This window comes from Ictidomys tridecemlineatus, chromosome 5 (assembly GCF_052094955.1).
Source record: "Ictidomys tridecemlineatus isolate mIctTri1 chromosome 5, mIctTri1.hap1, whole genome shotgun sequence".
In the NCBI taxonomy this organism is placed as follows: Eukaryota; Metazoa; Chordata; class Mammalia; order Rodentia; family Sciuridae; genus Ictidomys; species Ictidomys tridecemlineatus.
In genome coordinates, this window is record NC_135481.1 from 191,709,974 (window position 1) to 191,723,309 (window position 13,336).

A 13,336-nucleotide genomic window follows, 5' to 3' on the forward strand; every position below is an offset into this window, starting at 1 on the left:
AGGAGTGTGTTTTTATCTGAAGATTCCACCACAGCCATCCCAAGCATCTGATTCACCGTTCCTGGAGGGCTGGTCGGACAACAGGTGGATGCCCAGATCCAGGTCCACTGCACCTTGGAACGCAGGCAAAAATATTCCACTAATAGCCCGGCCAGATTGCTCTCCTGCTGGAACCACAGTGGAATCCCGTCAACCCAGAATGGAATGGAGAAGGCCAACAGCACTCTGCCCCTGTCTCATTGCTCAGGACTCTCCTCCATCTTCACCCAGCCAGCTCCACTGGCCTTGACATTCCTCAGACAAGCAAGTCCGTTCTGATCTCAGGACCTTGGTATCTGTTGCTCCTTCTGCCCAGGATGCTTCTACCAGCTCAGTGGTTGGCTGGACTCTCACTTTTTCAGTCCTGACGGAATCACCACTTGAGAAATTCCACTCTTGACTACTCTATTTAAAGGGGAAATCCTCCCAGCTCTTTCTCTAGGAAGCCAAATAATTCTGGTTTACTTTTATGAAATGCAATTAGCACCATTCAATAAATATATTAAATCATTGTGTAATTTTTTTGTGCATTAGCATTTTTGGTCTCCCTCACAAGAATATTAACTGTGTCGGGGGCAGGAAAATCTTTCTTTCTTTTTTTTTTTTTCCTACTGCTATATCCTCAGCATTGAAGATGATGCCTGGTGCATAGTAGGTGTGCAATCCATGTTTGCTGAATGAAGGCATGAATGCACAAATACATGATTCCATATATGAACCTTTTGCATATATGACAGTAGTTGACCTGTAGGTCCACATCCTGGCACAAGTGCAGACATCACAATAGACACAAGGCGAGAGGGTCCTCCTTGGCAAATCGCCATGGCCACTCCAGATAAACAATCACAAAAAAAGAGCAACTTGGGCCTTGAAGAGAGGGAGAGCTGAGTTTCAAACCCAACTTGATTGAATGAGTTATCCTGCGGGTTATCTACATCCCTGTCACTAAAACAGGGATTGCATCTGCTTGTATGCATAGGATGCTATAAGGAATGAGACTCAGCTCAGGCATCCCCAACACTGAGAGGCCTCCCCTGACCATCCACACTTAGGCTGTCCCAATACCTGCTTTCATAATTTTGTTGTTATGAAATGATTGTCCTCATAAAGTATTTTTCTATATGAAAATTATCTTTTCCTTTACACAATTACGTGTATGTACTTTGGCTTCCCTTAACTGGAAGGCAAGGTCCACCAAGAATCAGAGCCATACAATCCACCCCCCGGGGGCCCCAGCTAATAGAGCAGGACCTGGCACATAGTAGGAACTCAAGAAGTAATTGCTATTTAATTGAATATAGGTCAATGTACAAAGCATTTGGTACAGTGCCTGGTATATCATGAGTGCTCACGTCACAGCAGGTATCATGGCTGCTGTCATAGATGGTGTAGCTAGCACTGTAATTCCTGTTTCTGAAAAAAGGTTTCTGAGCTGCTTCAGGGGTCCAAACAGCCCAGCATAAGCCTGCCTCAGGACAAGGGGCTACAACATCACTTGGCCATTGTATTTCTAGTTTTAAAAATCCAAATGCACCCCTGCCTGATTTCTTTCCATTCCTTGGACTCCTGGGTCCATGATAATTGGTGCGTAGCTCATTTCCCTTCTGGTATAAATTTTCCAAGGTCTGGCTATTTAGAGTAAAAACACACTTTCCCGCATATCCACATGGGAGCTACCAGGTTCTGAGTACTTTCTCAGGCCCAGTCTCATACAACCCTTTCAACAAACCTGAGACATAAGAAGAACTATAACTGGCTCCATTTTATAGATTAGAAAGTAGAGGCAGGGATTGGAGTGGGTGGACCAAGCTGATTTGGTCAACCAGGAGAAGTAACCTAGAGACCTGAACTTGGACAAGCCTGACTCCAAGATGTGCGCTCCTCATTCCTCTCCCGTGAGGCCCGTCTTCAGAGCTTGCTCGGGGCTACCTACTGGGATGGTGCAAAGCTGCAACCAGAACCCCAGTCACTTCTTCTCATTCCACCGCTCCAGCCACAATCTAAAAGCTAATCCCAAGGGGGAAAACAAGAAGACACGCAAAGCAATGTACCCAACTTTCTAATAAAGGAAAATAGCTGAAGGCAATTCTGATATAAAGCTCACTTACAGCTTTTCATTTTGGCATTTCTTCTCTACCAAATGGTACCGAACGCATGGAATAGATTTAGTTCTGCAGCATCATCTAGCCCAGCAGCTACATTCATATCTCCCTGGGGTGTAAGAGAAAGGCTCCTAAATACACAGAAAATTCCAAGGATCTGATAAATTGAAGTGATTTAAAATAAGTCTCACGCTTACTTTATATAGAAATATTTATATGCTGTTGTTCTCACTTACACAAGTGGTTTTTACCCTATAGACAACCTTGACCCCTGTCTTATTTTTGTCTATCCCATATTCCCGGATTTCACAGATTTTTCATGATCCAGTCAAGCAACATGAAAGTTTTTTTTTTTTGCAAATTCATTACAGGCAGAATGGCTGCTGCCAACTCTTTTTATCTCATGTTGCCCTTCGAAACTATTTTCATTAAAAACAATAACTGTGTTCTGCCCACCTTAATATCTAAACTATATAATTTCCATAGAAATGGCTTAGATGTGGCTTTAAGAAGAAAGCTCAGGGGTGAGTTCAGAGAATTCGTTCAGTTCTGAAAGCACTCAACTAATTAAGCTCAGCGATCTTGATTTTTTGCTAGCAGAAACTGCAGAATGCTTTCTCTCTCCCCCCCAACCCACTCTCTTTTTTAACCCACCTTAGAGTCTAGCAGCTTTGTGCAAACACGAGACCTTCCCTTTAGCATAAATGGACACTATAGCTTTTCAATTAAATTAGTCTTTGGAGAGAGATGCAGAAGAGCTAAAAAGCTCCTTAAAAATCTTCCCTGCTTCAGCGCTCCTCATTTGCCAAGAGGAAATGTGTAGTTAAAATGCAATCTTATTTTCTTCTTATCCTGCTGAAACAAAGTTTTCAATCTTGGACCCTGAGCTAGCTCTGTCAGCTTCTCGGAGGTTTCCTTTGGGTTCGCATGTCCATTTTGGTTATCTAAAACTAATTTTTAAGAGTTATACATTATCATCTTTTGGGGATCCAGAGAGAGCTTATTAGATCCAATTTCAGGTTGGGGGACTAGGAACATAAGTATTTAATTTTTTTTTTTGTTTTGTTTTGTGTTTGAAGTAAGACAGGTGGTGAGGGAATTCTCATTCAGGTGAGCAAAATTCAAGACACATGCTTTCAGAAATGATCCAGGTATTTTTTTTTTCCTCTGTAATTTCTCTAAGCTCATTATCTCTAAAACTTTTGCATTGTACGTTTCCCTGTTGTTAGGCATAGCTAAATAATACTGATGTACTAATAATAGGATTATCTGGCTATGCCTTTTGAATTTTAATTTCTAAAATTTCAAATAATTTTAGGCATTACTTTGGCCTCCCAGGATATTCGAGGATGCCCAGGGGACATCTTTTCCTATGGAGATAAGGCAAAAGATTGAGAGAGGCAACAATTGGAGATTCCAAATGGCCATTTTAATGACTTTCAAATACCTCCGAATTATTTAATCATTTCATCTGTGGAGTTTGTTTTGGAAACAAATATATCAGCAATTCCCACTTGCATCTTGTATTCTTTTCTGCGTGCCTGTGTATGTACATAATGTCCTCAGAACAGACCTGAGTCCAATGCCCTCGTGATCATTTCTAGAACAAAAATGAACCAACTGAACAGACAGGCACATGCTCCAGACACTCGCTCCTCACGTAGGAGGTAAAGGGGACAGGGAGTCCGCAGAAGGGCCTCTCCAGCAGTTTGCAGACAGAGTCCAGCAGGGGACAGCGGGGTTCTGAAGTCTCTAATTTTTATTACCATTTCTTTTAAAAACCTCTTGGTGTGCCTTGAGAGCCATTTTGAAACACATTATCTATAACCTCCCCCTGAAAACAAAGTTTCTAAAACAAGTAACTAAAAAGTCAGACGTAAGAAAAAAAAAAAAAAAGAAATGATAAATCTAATAAAAGGTGTCATCTGATAGAAGTGTGTAAATACGTGCTGTTTTTCTTCCTGCAATATCCAGGTAATCAAGCCAGCTCTCTCAAGGAGGTGATTTCTTACGTGGATAGAATGATGAGGCCCCTTCAGATCTGAAGAACAGTTTGCCAGAGTTTACTCAAAGGAACGTGAGAATTTCTAACTTTAAATGGAACTTGTGAAACTTAAACATTTTTTTTTAAAACAAAATACAAATCACTACAAATTACTGAGAAGTGGTTATAAAACCCTCTTCTAGGGTGAGCTGAATTCATGAAGGTAGAATCTGAGCTTGCTCTGATTACCAACTGTAGTCAAAGACATTCTGCATTTATCATAACATTAGAAAATAAAAATAAATTTTTCTGGAAGAAATGAAAATACAGCAGTGTGCTCAACTTGCAAAGCAATAAAATTATTTGTGTGCCAAGCTTCTTTTAATACCACTGTGATTTTTTTTTCTAAAAGTCGTTCAATTTGATTGTAATTAAATATGTAATGAAAAAGCGCTGCTTCAGGGAAGCCATGCAAGACATCCTCTAACTGTTAGTTTAATGTATTTCCAACTGACTTTGCATCGAACGAAAATGATACTGTGTGTATGCCTCGTCTTAATCTAGAATTTGTTAGGCAATTCCACATTTTTTTTTTTAAAAGGGGACCTGGGTGGACGGGAGCCTGGCCTTCACGGTGGTGCCCGAGTTTTCCCAAACCACAGCATTGCTACAGAAAAAGGATAGCATAAACAGAGTGATAGACAGGAAGCTTGACTCTGGACATTTACCTCGTGTCAGCTAATTGCAGACCCAGCACAAACAGGAACAGGGCCTAGCTATTCTTCTTGGCTGCTTTTCCTAAGCTCAGCTGCAGGGATGAGCAGAAGTGCATCATTTCATTGGCCTTAAATAATGCCCGGCTCAGTCCCCTTTAAAACCTGATACTTGAGAGCCCGATTCCCAAGCCACTGGGAGAAGAATCAGACCAATCCAGGTATTATCCAGCTGGGGAAATATTGCCTCAAGTGAGTGGGAAGTCAGCAGGGAGGAAAGGACAACCTAAGACCTCTGTTGGAGAATGCGACACAGGTCAAGATGCCAAGGAGAATCTCGGTGGGCTCTGAAGCTTCCCCAGGTGTAGCCATGAGGAACGAGGTGACCGGGAGAGAAAAAGAAGCACAAGGTGGCAGGAAAAGAGCCGTAGACATTTCTGAGGACTGTTCTACCCTCCCCAAATGTAGCATCCGATGTCCAGCCCCCGAGCCTCAGAGACTATACTGTCCAGAAGTTTTCCAGAGCCCTCTCCCTTACCTAGTGTCCCTGAGATCTCCCTGTCACTTGCAATCTGCTGATTAGGGTTAATGTATTATGTCCTGATATGGCAGATTAAAAATGAAATCAATAAATGCCTAAAACAAATGGGCTTTTGAGATGTCCCATTCAATCTGGGTCTTTCAGGGTGAGGTGAGGGGTGGGAGAAGGAAATCAGGAGGCCAGGGGGAAAGGACCACTTAAGCAATCGATTTCAATCCAAAACACTGCGTAACAAAGCGGTTTCTAGGTACCTGTCCTTCCTTTTCCAGGGATCTACCTTAAATAACAAGAGCAACCAAAATAGTTTGTGCCGCTGAGGTTTTATTGTATGTGTGTGTGTATGTGTTTGTTTTTTCCCCCCACTTATCTTAAAAATCATACTGTTTGGATAAGCAAAGGGATCTAAAGCATGAGACGTTTAAATGTTCAAAATATGAACTTGTCTCTCTGAAGGATGTGTAGGCAAAGTGAGAACGTCAGGGTCAGGATACTATCCGGATTCCTGTTCTCCTGAACCCTGCCCCACCTGCCAGCAAATTAAAGGTCAACTGCACCCTGTGCTGCCGGTCCCCTCTCTCCCAGCTAGTTGAGATTTCTGGGAGCTCACCCATTAATCCAGAGTCATCGCTCTCCCGAGGTGGAGGGAGAGATCTCTCAGGTCATTTCTACCCTACTGCAGTGTTCAGTGTTGTCCCTGCTGAATACGTTTTCCCGTAAATAACCTGTGCTATTAAGGTGCAAATTGCAACTTTTAAGTAATGATTGCTAATAGTCTAATGTTTACTGCCACACAAGGACATTCATGAAAACAAAATCTGCATTATTCATCTCCATATTAAATAAACAAAATAAATTGAGGGAGCTGTTCTTTCCTGTAAGACTCTCCACAGATCTGAATTATCAGAAAGCTTCAGAAAGTCTGCCAGAAGGGAATGTGGAACATCTTGTTGTTTGGGGTTAGCAGAGGCAGAATCCTGTAACTTATGTTCATGTGAGGTATTCACATGCACATGATCACAAAAGATTTTGTGTACTATTGCAATTGGCTGACATTGATATAAAAAAAATAGCTCAGGGTGGTGAAATAAAATATGTATCACATATGTATGTGGACGGTGGCTGAGATGGATGGTCAAGGATCGAAGGGTTCAAGGTTGTCTACGATTTTGCATTTTTAAGCACTCTGCAACCTACAAAAAAAATATCAAAACATGGTTCTGTTTTATTTTGCCTTTCTGCCATATTCTTTATCTTATCTAAAATGGATAGGGGGAAAAGATGCAGGTACTGAATCCTGCAATACTTTCAGGTGAAAGAGGGTGCATTTTAATGGTGAGTGAGAAATACATCCAAGGAAGGGGAGCCAAGCACGTCCGCACACACACGAACCTCTGGGGTACTGCAGATGGATTTCTCAACTTTTTTTTTCTTGCCCTAAGTAATAGTATAGTATAATGGCATAGCTTTAGAAAGCCAGGAAGAATAACATTTCAGAGGGAAATGTTCTGACTTAGCTGTTTCCTTAAAGAGAATTGCCTACCTCACTTCCCCTCCCCCGGCAGGGGGAGGAATATAACAAATAAAGACTAAAATTCCCCATCCCTTACTGTCTTGTCCTGTTTGTTCTATTTGGATACCTGCTTTATTAGAAAGTTCCGCAATGGATTCCTCGAAACGTGGCACTTAAAGCAAATAAATGCAAAGGAATCTAATAGGCTCGAACAGTTCTTGGGAGAAAGAGCTCTAAGAGGGCCTCAGCTCTGATTCACTTCCAAGCTTTTTGTATCTTCCATTATTCATTAATCAAACTAGAAATCAAGCTTTCAGCATCCGTCCATGGGGGTAATTACTTACAGTTGTGCATTGTGTTTAATTTTAAGCAGAGATAAAAGTTAGCCTGGCCACCTTTACCCCTTCCCCGCATGTTACCTGGCTGAAGAACCCCAAAGTGACTAACTTTGCTTGTGAGTAGCCACCGCCACTGAAACCGAGGAGGGTGCGGATGACCCCGGACGAAGGGAAGAGATTGCATGAAAGACTCTCTGCTGTATTAATATGTGAGCAAATAAATACCACAAGAGGGGCCTCCCTGTGTACGAAACGAATTACTCCCTTTCAACTTGAAAGGATTTCCACTTCTTTCAGTGAAAATAGTGAGAGCCATGAAAACAAACATAAAATCACTAGGATTACAATAGACCAGAAAACCGAAACTACAGTCACAAGTTTCTAACCCACACGTGCATGCGTGTACATACACACACACATACACATACTACAATATATATAGGCTAGCCAGCACCAGTAGATATCAGCTTAGTGAAAGGATCTAATTTAAATAATGTGATGCAGTGTTAGGTTATGTACACCTGGATCCTCATTGATCAGACGATGATTATAATCAAAGTGGTGCAATTCTGAGCAATGCACTTTTTGTAATGAGCTTAGGAAAGGAGACATGTCCAGTCATTCTGGTAATTTAAATTACTGCCTAGTTGTTGATGGCCTTTACCGGAACAACAAGAGGAAAAAAAAAAAAAGTAATTTTCAGGGCAGTATCACTTCTTGCTGGACCGAAGCCCAGGGTTCTCTTTCGGGACAACAATGAGGACGTTATCTCAAATCATCTAGCTACACTTAAACTTGTGTTGTCAGAACTAGACGGCGCAGGCTCACTCTTCCCGAGTCTCGAAGGCCACTGCACACCCTCACATTGTCAGGTTGCAAAGCAGTCTAAGTTTTTAAAAATAAGGGAGCTATTGTTTTCAAAAGAGGTAGCTAGAGTTGCAGAAAGAAAACCTCACTGCCTAGGCAAGTTCCAAATACATATGGTGGTGCACATAGTTAATGATTTTGCTTTTAAGGAGACAACTGAAAAACATGCAAAGCTTTATAAATGATATTTCCGCAGGCAACTCACACCAACCTACAAATGTTACAGAAGCAGTTCTGCGGCTCAGAAGGGAAGGTAACTGTGGATATTGCAAAGCACATGGATTCCCATTCAGGCTGGGATCAGGCAACATGATGGAGAACCAGCTTGGCTGTTCAGCGTGTTCAGATACAACTACCCATTTTCCCCAGATTTGTAGCTAACTTTGAATTTCTTCTAAGGGTAACTTTGCAAAGTTTATCAAAGTGTTCCACTGAACTTCTCCCTGTGTTTTACTCAAGCTGGAACAGAATAAAATGTGGGTGGGTTTACAGAAGGCCAGCCTTAACAACTACTGCCTAAAGCAAAGGGCAAAGACAGAGAGAGAGGAAAGAAAAAAAAGAAAAAAAAAACCAACAACACAAACTTTTTGCTAAAGTCCTGATTCAACTAAAGGACACAAAGAAATAAAACGCCCACATGAAAAGCCAAACAAGATAATAATTGTGCATGTCTGGCTCTGAATATAGAGGGCAAGGCTTGCGTCACTGGCACTCTGAGTTACCATGGTGAGTGATTTATTGATATATATCAAGAATGAATAGATCAAAGCCAGTGAGATGACAGGTGATCAATCAAATGTCAAATCAAAACTAGCAATCAAGTGGAAAGCTGATTTTTCAGTGGGTGGGTCTGGCAGAAGAAAATGAACTTTCATATTACACTTCCGAGAAACAAAACCCCAGCATACAATTAAAAAAGCAATTAAGCAACCCAAAAGGAAGGGGGAAAAAAAAAAGGAAATCTCTTGGAAGATCTACCGGTACTGATCCATGAACCTGTCTTTATTTGGGTGGTGGTGGTGGGGGGGTGGGGGATCAATTGATAAATAAAGATGCAGATGGGATAGTTCCTATCACACAAATCAATTCACAAAGTTTGCAACTCTGAGCGAAGAAAATCCTGAGCTGCTTAAATTTCTATGGTGACAACCCCCCCCCCCTTTATTAAGAGAACGGAGAGGTTTGATTAGATTTCTAAAGGTGGATCCTTTTAGAAACCACATTCAAAGGTTCGTCCATTTCCTGGGGTGCTTTCCCACCTTGGTGATCAAGGCTGAACTCCAGTGACTTGCCCCAAAGCTAGTTTGCAACCCGGGCTTGGGCATGCCTCACATTTCATTGCCCCAAGCCCCAGCGAGAGGAGACACTGTCCCTGGAGGCCAGAAGCCGCTGGCACTGACCACGCGGAGGGATGCGGGGGTGGAGGGGCCGTCTCCCTACTCTGCACCCCCAAATCCTCAATCCAACTTTGGCTCCAGAGGCAAGAAACAGACTGGGAGAAAAGTTAGGGGTGGGGTAGAGGATGGAGGAAAAAGTTTAAGGAGGGAAGGCTTGGTAGGATAGCTCCCCCCTACCCAACCAGGAGCCTGGAAGCGGGAGGACTGGGGCGATCGGAGAAATCGAGAGAGGATGGGGTCGTTAACGGGGCACCCGGAGCAAAGTCCCCCCCGAAAGCTGCACGGGTGGCGCCCGGGGCGCCCCGGGGCCAGGAGGGCTGGCGAGGAGCTGGGCACGAGGCCGCCGGGCCAGCCCCGAGCGGAGCTGTTCTCTTACCTGCCGCCCGCCGGGGTGCCTGCTGTTTCCTCCTTGGCATATCGCTCTACTTCGCTCCAGTCCCACTTCTGGCGCCCCAGCCCCGAGCCGCGCGCGGGGGCCCGCTGTCTCTCTCGCCTCTCTGGGTCTCCTCCGCCTCTTGCCCGGTGGCTCCTAGGACGTCACTCGGCCTCTGTCCCCCTGACGATCCCCCCAGTAACTCCTCCACCACGGGCCAGAGACCCCCCTCTCTGGGTGGCAGACACGGTGGCTTGTGCCGGCTGGTTTGAAGTGGAGGTTGGCTCTGCCTTGTTTGTTTGTTTTGTTTTGTTTTTTTTTCCTCTCTCTCTCTCCTCTCTCTTTTTGTTTTTTTGCTTTTGGAATTTTTTTTTTTTGTTTTTGCGCTTTTTTTTTTTTTTTTTTTTTGTGACTGGTGAGACACTTGATTTCTTTATTAAACATCCAAGACCGGGTTCAGATGGAAGGGACGGGGGGCGCACACGCGCCACACGCACACGCGCGCGTAAAGATAAGGGGAAAAACCCCAATCCTGGGAAGGTAGTAGGTTTCTTCTTCTTCTTCTTTTTCTTCTTCTTCTTCCTTCTCCTCTTTCCCTCCTCCTCCTCCTCCACCTCCTCCTCCTCCTCCACCTCCTCCTCCACCTCCTCTCCTCTTCCTCCTCCTCCTCCTCCTCCCGGATCTCGATGGCGGACTCGCGCAGGGGGAGAGATCACTCACGGTAGGTCTGTGGCTGCTGTCAGATCCCCGTCTGTGAGTGATATGCGAGAGGACAGGCGCGGGTTTGGGAAAGACAGAAAATCTGGAATTCACTCACACACACACACACACACACACACGCACACAGACACACGCACGCACTCTCGCTTCCTCTCCCACACACACTCACACCCCCCACATATGCGCGCACACACACACACACACACACACACACACAAACACGCACGCACTCTCTCACACACACAAGACAGGGCGAGGCGATGCCAGCAAACATCGATCCCGCTGAACAAACTGAACATTAACAAACTCCTCCTCCTCCTCCTCTCCCCGCGACCTGATGACAGGGAGAAATTTACTCCCCAGCCGCAGAGCGCCAGGCAGAGGGAGTCTATTAAAGGGACAGCGTCCCGCCGGGGAGAGGGGCTGGAGGCAGGAGACCCCGGCCTGCCAAGCCCCTGCTCTGGCAGCACACTCATCGCGTGGGAGAGGGCGTGCCCACCCGGCGCCGGGACACCCCTCCCGGAGGGAGAAGGGGAGGGGGTGGGGAAGTGAGGGGGTAGTGGAAAATGGGGAGTGGGGGTGGGGAGGGGGGGTGCAGGTGGGGAGGAGGGGATAAGGAGGAAAGAGAACAGGCTGGTGGTTAAACTTGGAAGCTGGGGAGAAGCGCACAGAGGGCCAGAGGGCCTGACCAGCGGGGATCAGCAACAATATCTTTTGCTTAGAGCAGAGTAGGGGACCTTATCCAAAGATGACCTCCATTCTCTAAGCCTTAACCTGGCTCCCTAAAATGTCCTGCCAGCCCCCTTTAGTGACTCTGTCCCTCCCACCTTCTTGCTTATCAATGGATGGTCATTTAAAAGAAAAAAAGAAAGAAAACCTCCTTTGGCCTTTTGATAGACAAATCTCATAGTGTCTTTTTGTTCCTTTGAACAGTGTTTATTGAGCGCTTACTATGTACCTATTGTGGAGACACAACAGCCATAGAGAAAGGGAAAGTCCTAGCCCTATTGGTGTTTATATTATACTGGGAGAGAGCAGACAAGTAGCCCCCTGATATCTCCTCTTTGCTTACATGCCACCTTCTCCTAAAAGTCCATCTTACAATCCCCCCACCCCAACATACTCCTCATCCCATTTCTCCTTTTTTGGGGGGGGGCTTATCAGTGTGGCACATGTTATGTACAGTTTTCTCTTTGGCTAATTGTCCGAGACCCTCTCTAGAATATAAGCTCTTTTGAGAAGACAGATTTTTGCCTTTTGTTCTATTATTTCCCCAGTGATGGCAAAGCCCAAGGCATTTTGTTAGGGAACCCTTCCCCCCCAAATTTTGTGGGCTGGATGAAAAGTAAGCACATATACACTGTAGTTTCAGGTCAATGAGCCCCAGGAAGATGTTAAAAACCTGGCACTATGATAGGCCGCGATGGGGGAGGTGACTCCAGAGTCCATGCTGGAGACATCACTCCAGCTGAGCCAGACTGAAGTCAGTGTGTGATCTTTGAGTGCCTCTGCAGGCCAGGCACTGCTCAAGGTGCTGTGGACCCATCTGTAAGCAGGATGATCTGAACCCTGCCCTCAGGGAACTCTCCATCTAGTGGGAGAGCAAACAAGTCAGAGGTGAGGGATGCAGGTGGTGGGGGTGTCTTGGAACTGGTGGGGAACCTGTAGAGAGGAAGGATGGTGAGCAGGAGAGCCGGGCGAGGCAAGTCCAAGCTGAGTTCTAAACATGAGGAATTAACAGAAAGGGAACTCATACAGAGGCCCTCTCTTCGAAAGACAGGCAAAGTCCAAATGCTTCTGCTTCCTGCACTAAGATCCCTACCTCTAGGCCCTCATGAAGATGCACATTCCTGGGCCTTACCCTGGAATAAGGTTTTCTCACTATGGTAGACTTGACATTTGGGGCCAGATCTTTCTGTATTGGAAGGGGCACAAGGCAAAATGTTAGCAGCATCCCTGGCCACTACCCACCAGAGGACAGACCCTTCTACCCCATTTGCCACCAAAAAAAAAAGAAAGAAAGAAAAAATTGACTTCAGATTGTTCAATGTCCCCTGGGAGCAAAATTGCCCCTGATTGAGCACTACTATTTCGGACCTTCAAAATCAGAAAATTCCAGATGACAGCTTAGAAATCTACATTTTGAATGATCAACCCCAGCCCCATAAATGACTCCCCTGTGCACTGCAGTATGAGAATTTCTGCCAAAAAACCCCCTTTTTTAAAAAAAAAATCAGGCAAATCTGATATTGCTAACTATAAAACCAAGTCATGCTTACATATTAATATAATTTAGGGCCCCAAGAGATGACATTGTCTTTGTGACTATTGTGATGGAATTTCACCCAAACCTGTTCCTTTTTCCTCCCCATGGACCCACCCCAAGTGAAGCCTGACCATGGAGCCTGGGATGCCTCCCACCTACAACCCACCCACCTGCCCCCTTAGCCCTCTCATGTGCAATTATCAAGCATGACTAATTCCACCACTATCTATCTTAACACTTCCTCTGGGCTATAGGAAACTTGACTTTCCCATGCTACTTGTTAGCCACAATGTGTTGTCTCTGTTTGCAAAGTCTGTCTCATCATTGTTAACATCCCCACGTACTTGTCCACCTCACTAGTGTCGTCCAAGTTGTTAAGTCACTGGCCCTAATCACCTCCGTCATGGCCTCCCACATGACCAAGCCCACCCACTCCAGCCCAGGCAGAGTAAGCCCTATTCATCGTTGGCAACATCAGCTGAAGCG

General features: G+C 44.9%; 1 protein-coding gene and 1 long non-coding RNA gene across 6 annotated transcripts in view; one reads left to right on the forward strand and one right to left on the reverse strand.

Moving 5' to 3' along the window:
- Tshz2 (teashirt zinc finger homeobox 2) overlaps positions 1 to 10,011 on the reverse strand; it is a 424,675-nt gene extending 414,664 nt beyond the window's left edge. For all 3 annotated transcript variants that reach the window (XM_078051897.1, XM_078051896.1, XM_013358661.4), the window contains exon 1: positions 9,868 to 10,011. In XM_078051897.1, the coding sequence (XP_077908023.1) occupies positions 9,868 to 9,907 (40 nt within the window). In that variant the 5' untranslated portion in view covers positions 9,908 to 10,011. The remainder of the gene's footprint in view (positions 1 to 9,867) is intronic.
- A 445-nt stretch (positions 10,012 to 10,456) lies between these two features.
- Positions 10,457 to 13,336, forward strand: part of LOC110598133 (uncharacterized) — a 44,292-nt gene continuing 41,412 nt past the window's right edge. For all 3 annotated transcript variants that reach the window (XR_013439787.1, XR_002483960.3, XR_013439788.1), the window contains exon 1: positions 10,457 to 10,585. This is a non-coding gene — a long non-coding RNA (uncharacterized LOC110598133). The remainder of the gene's footprint in view (positions 10,586 to 13,336) is intronic.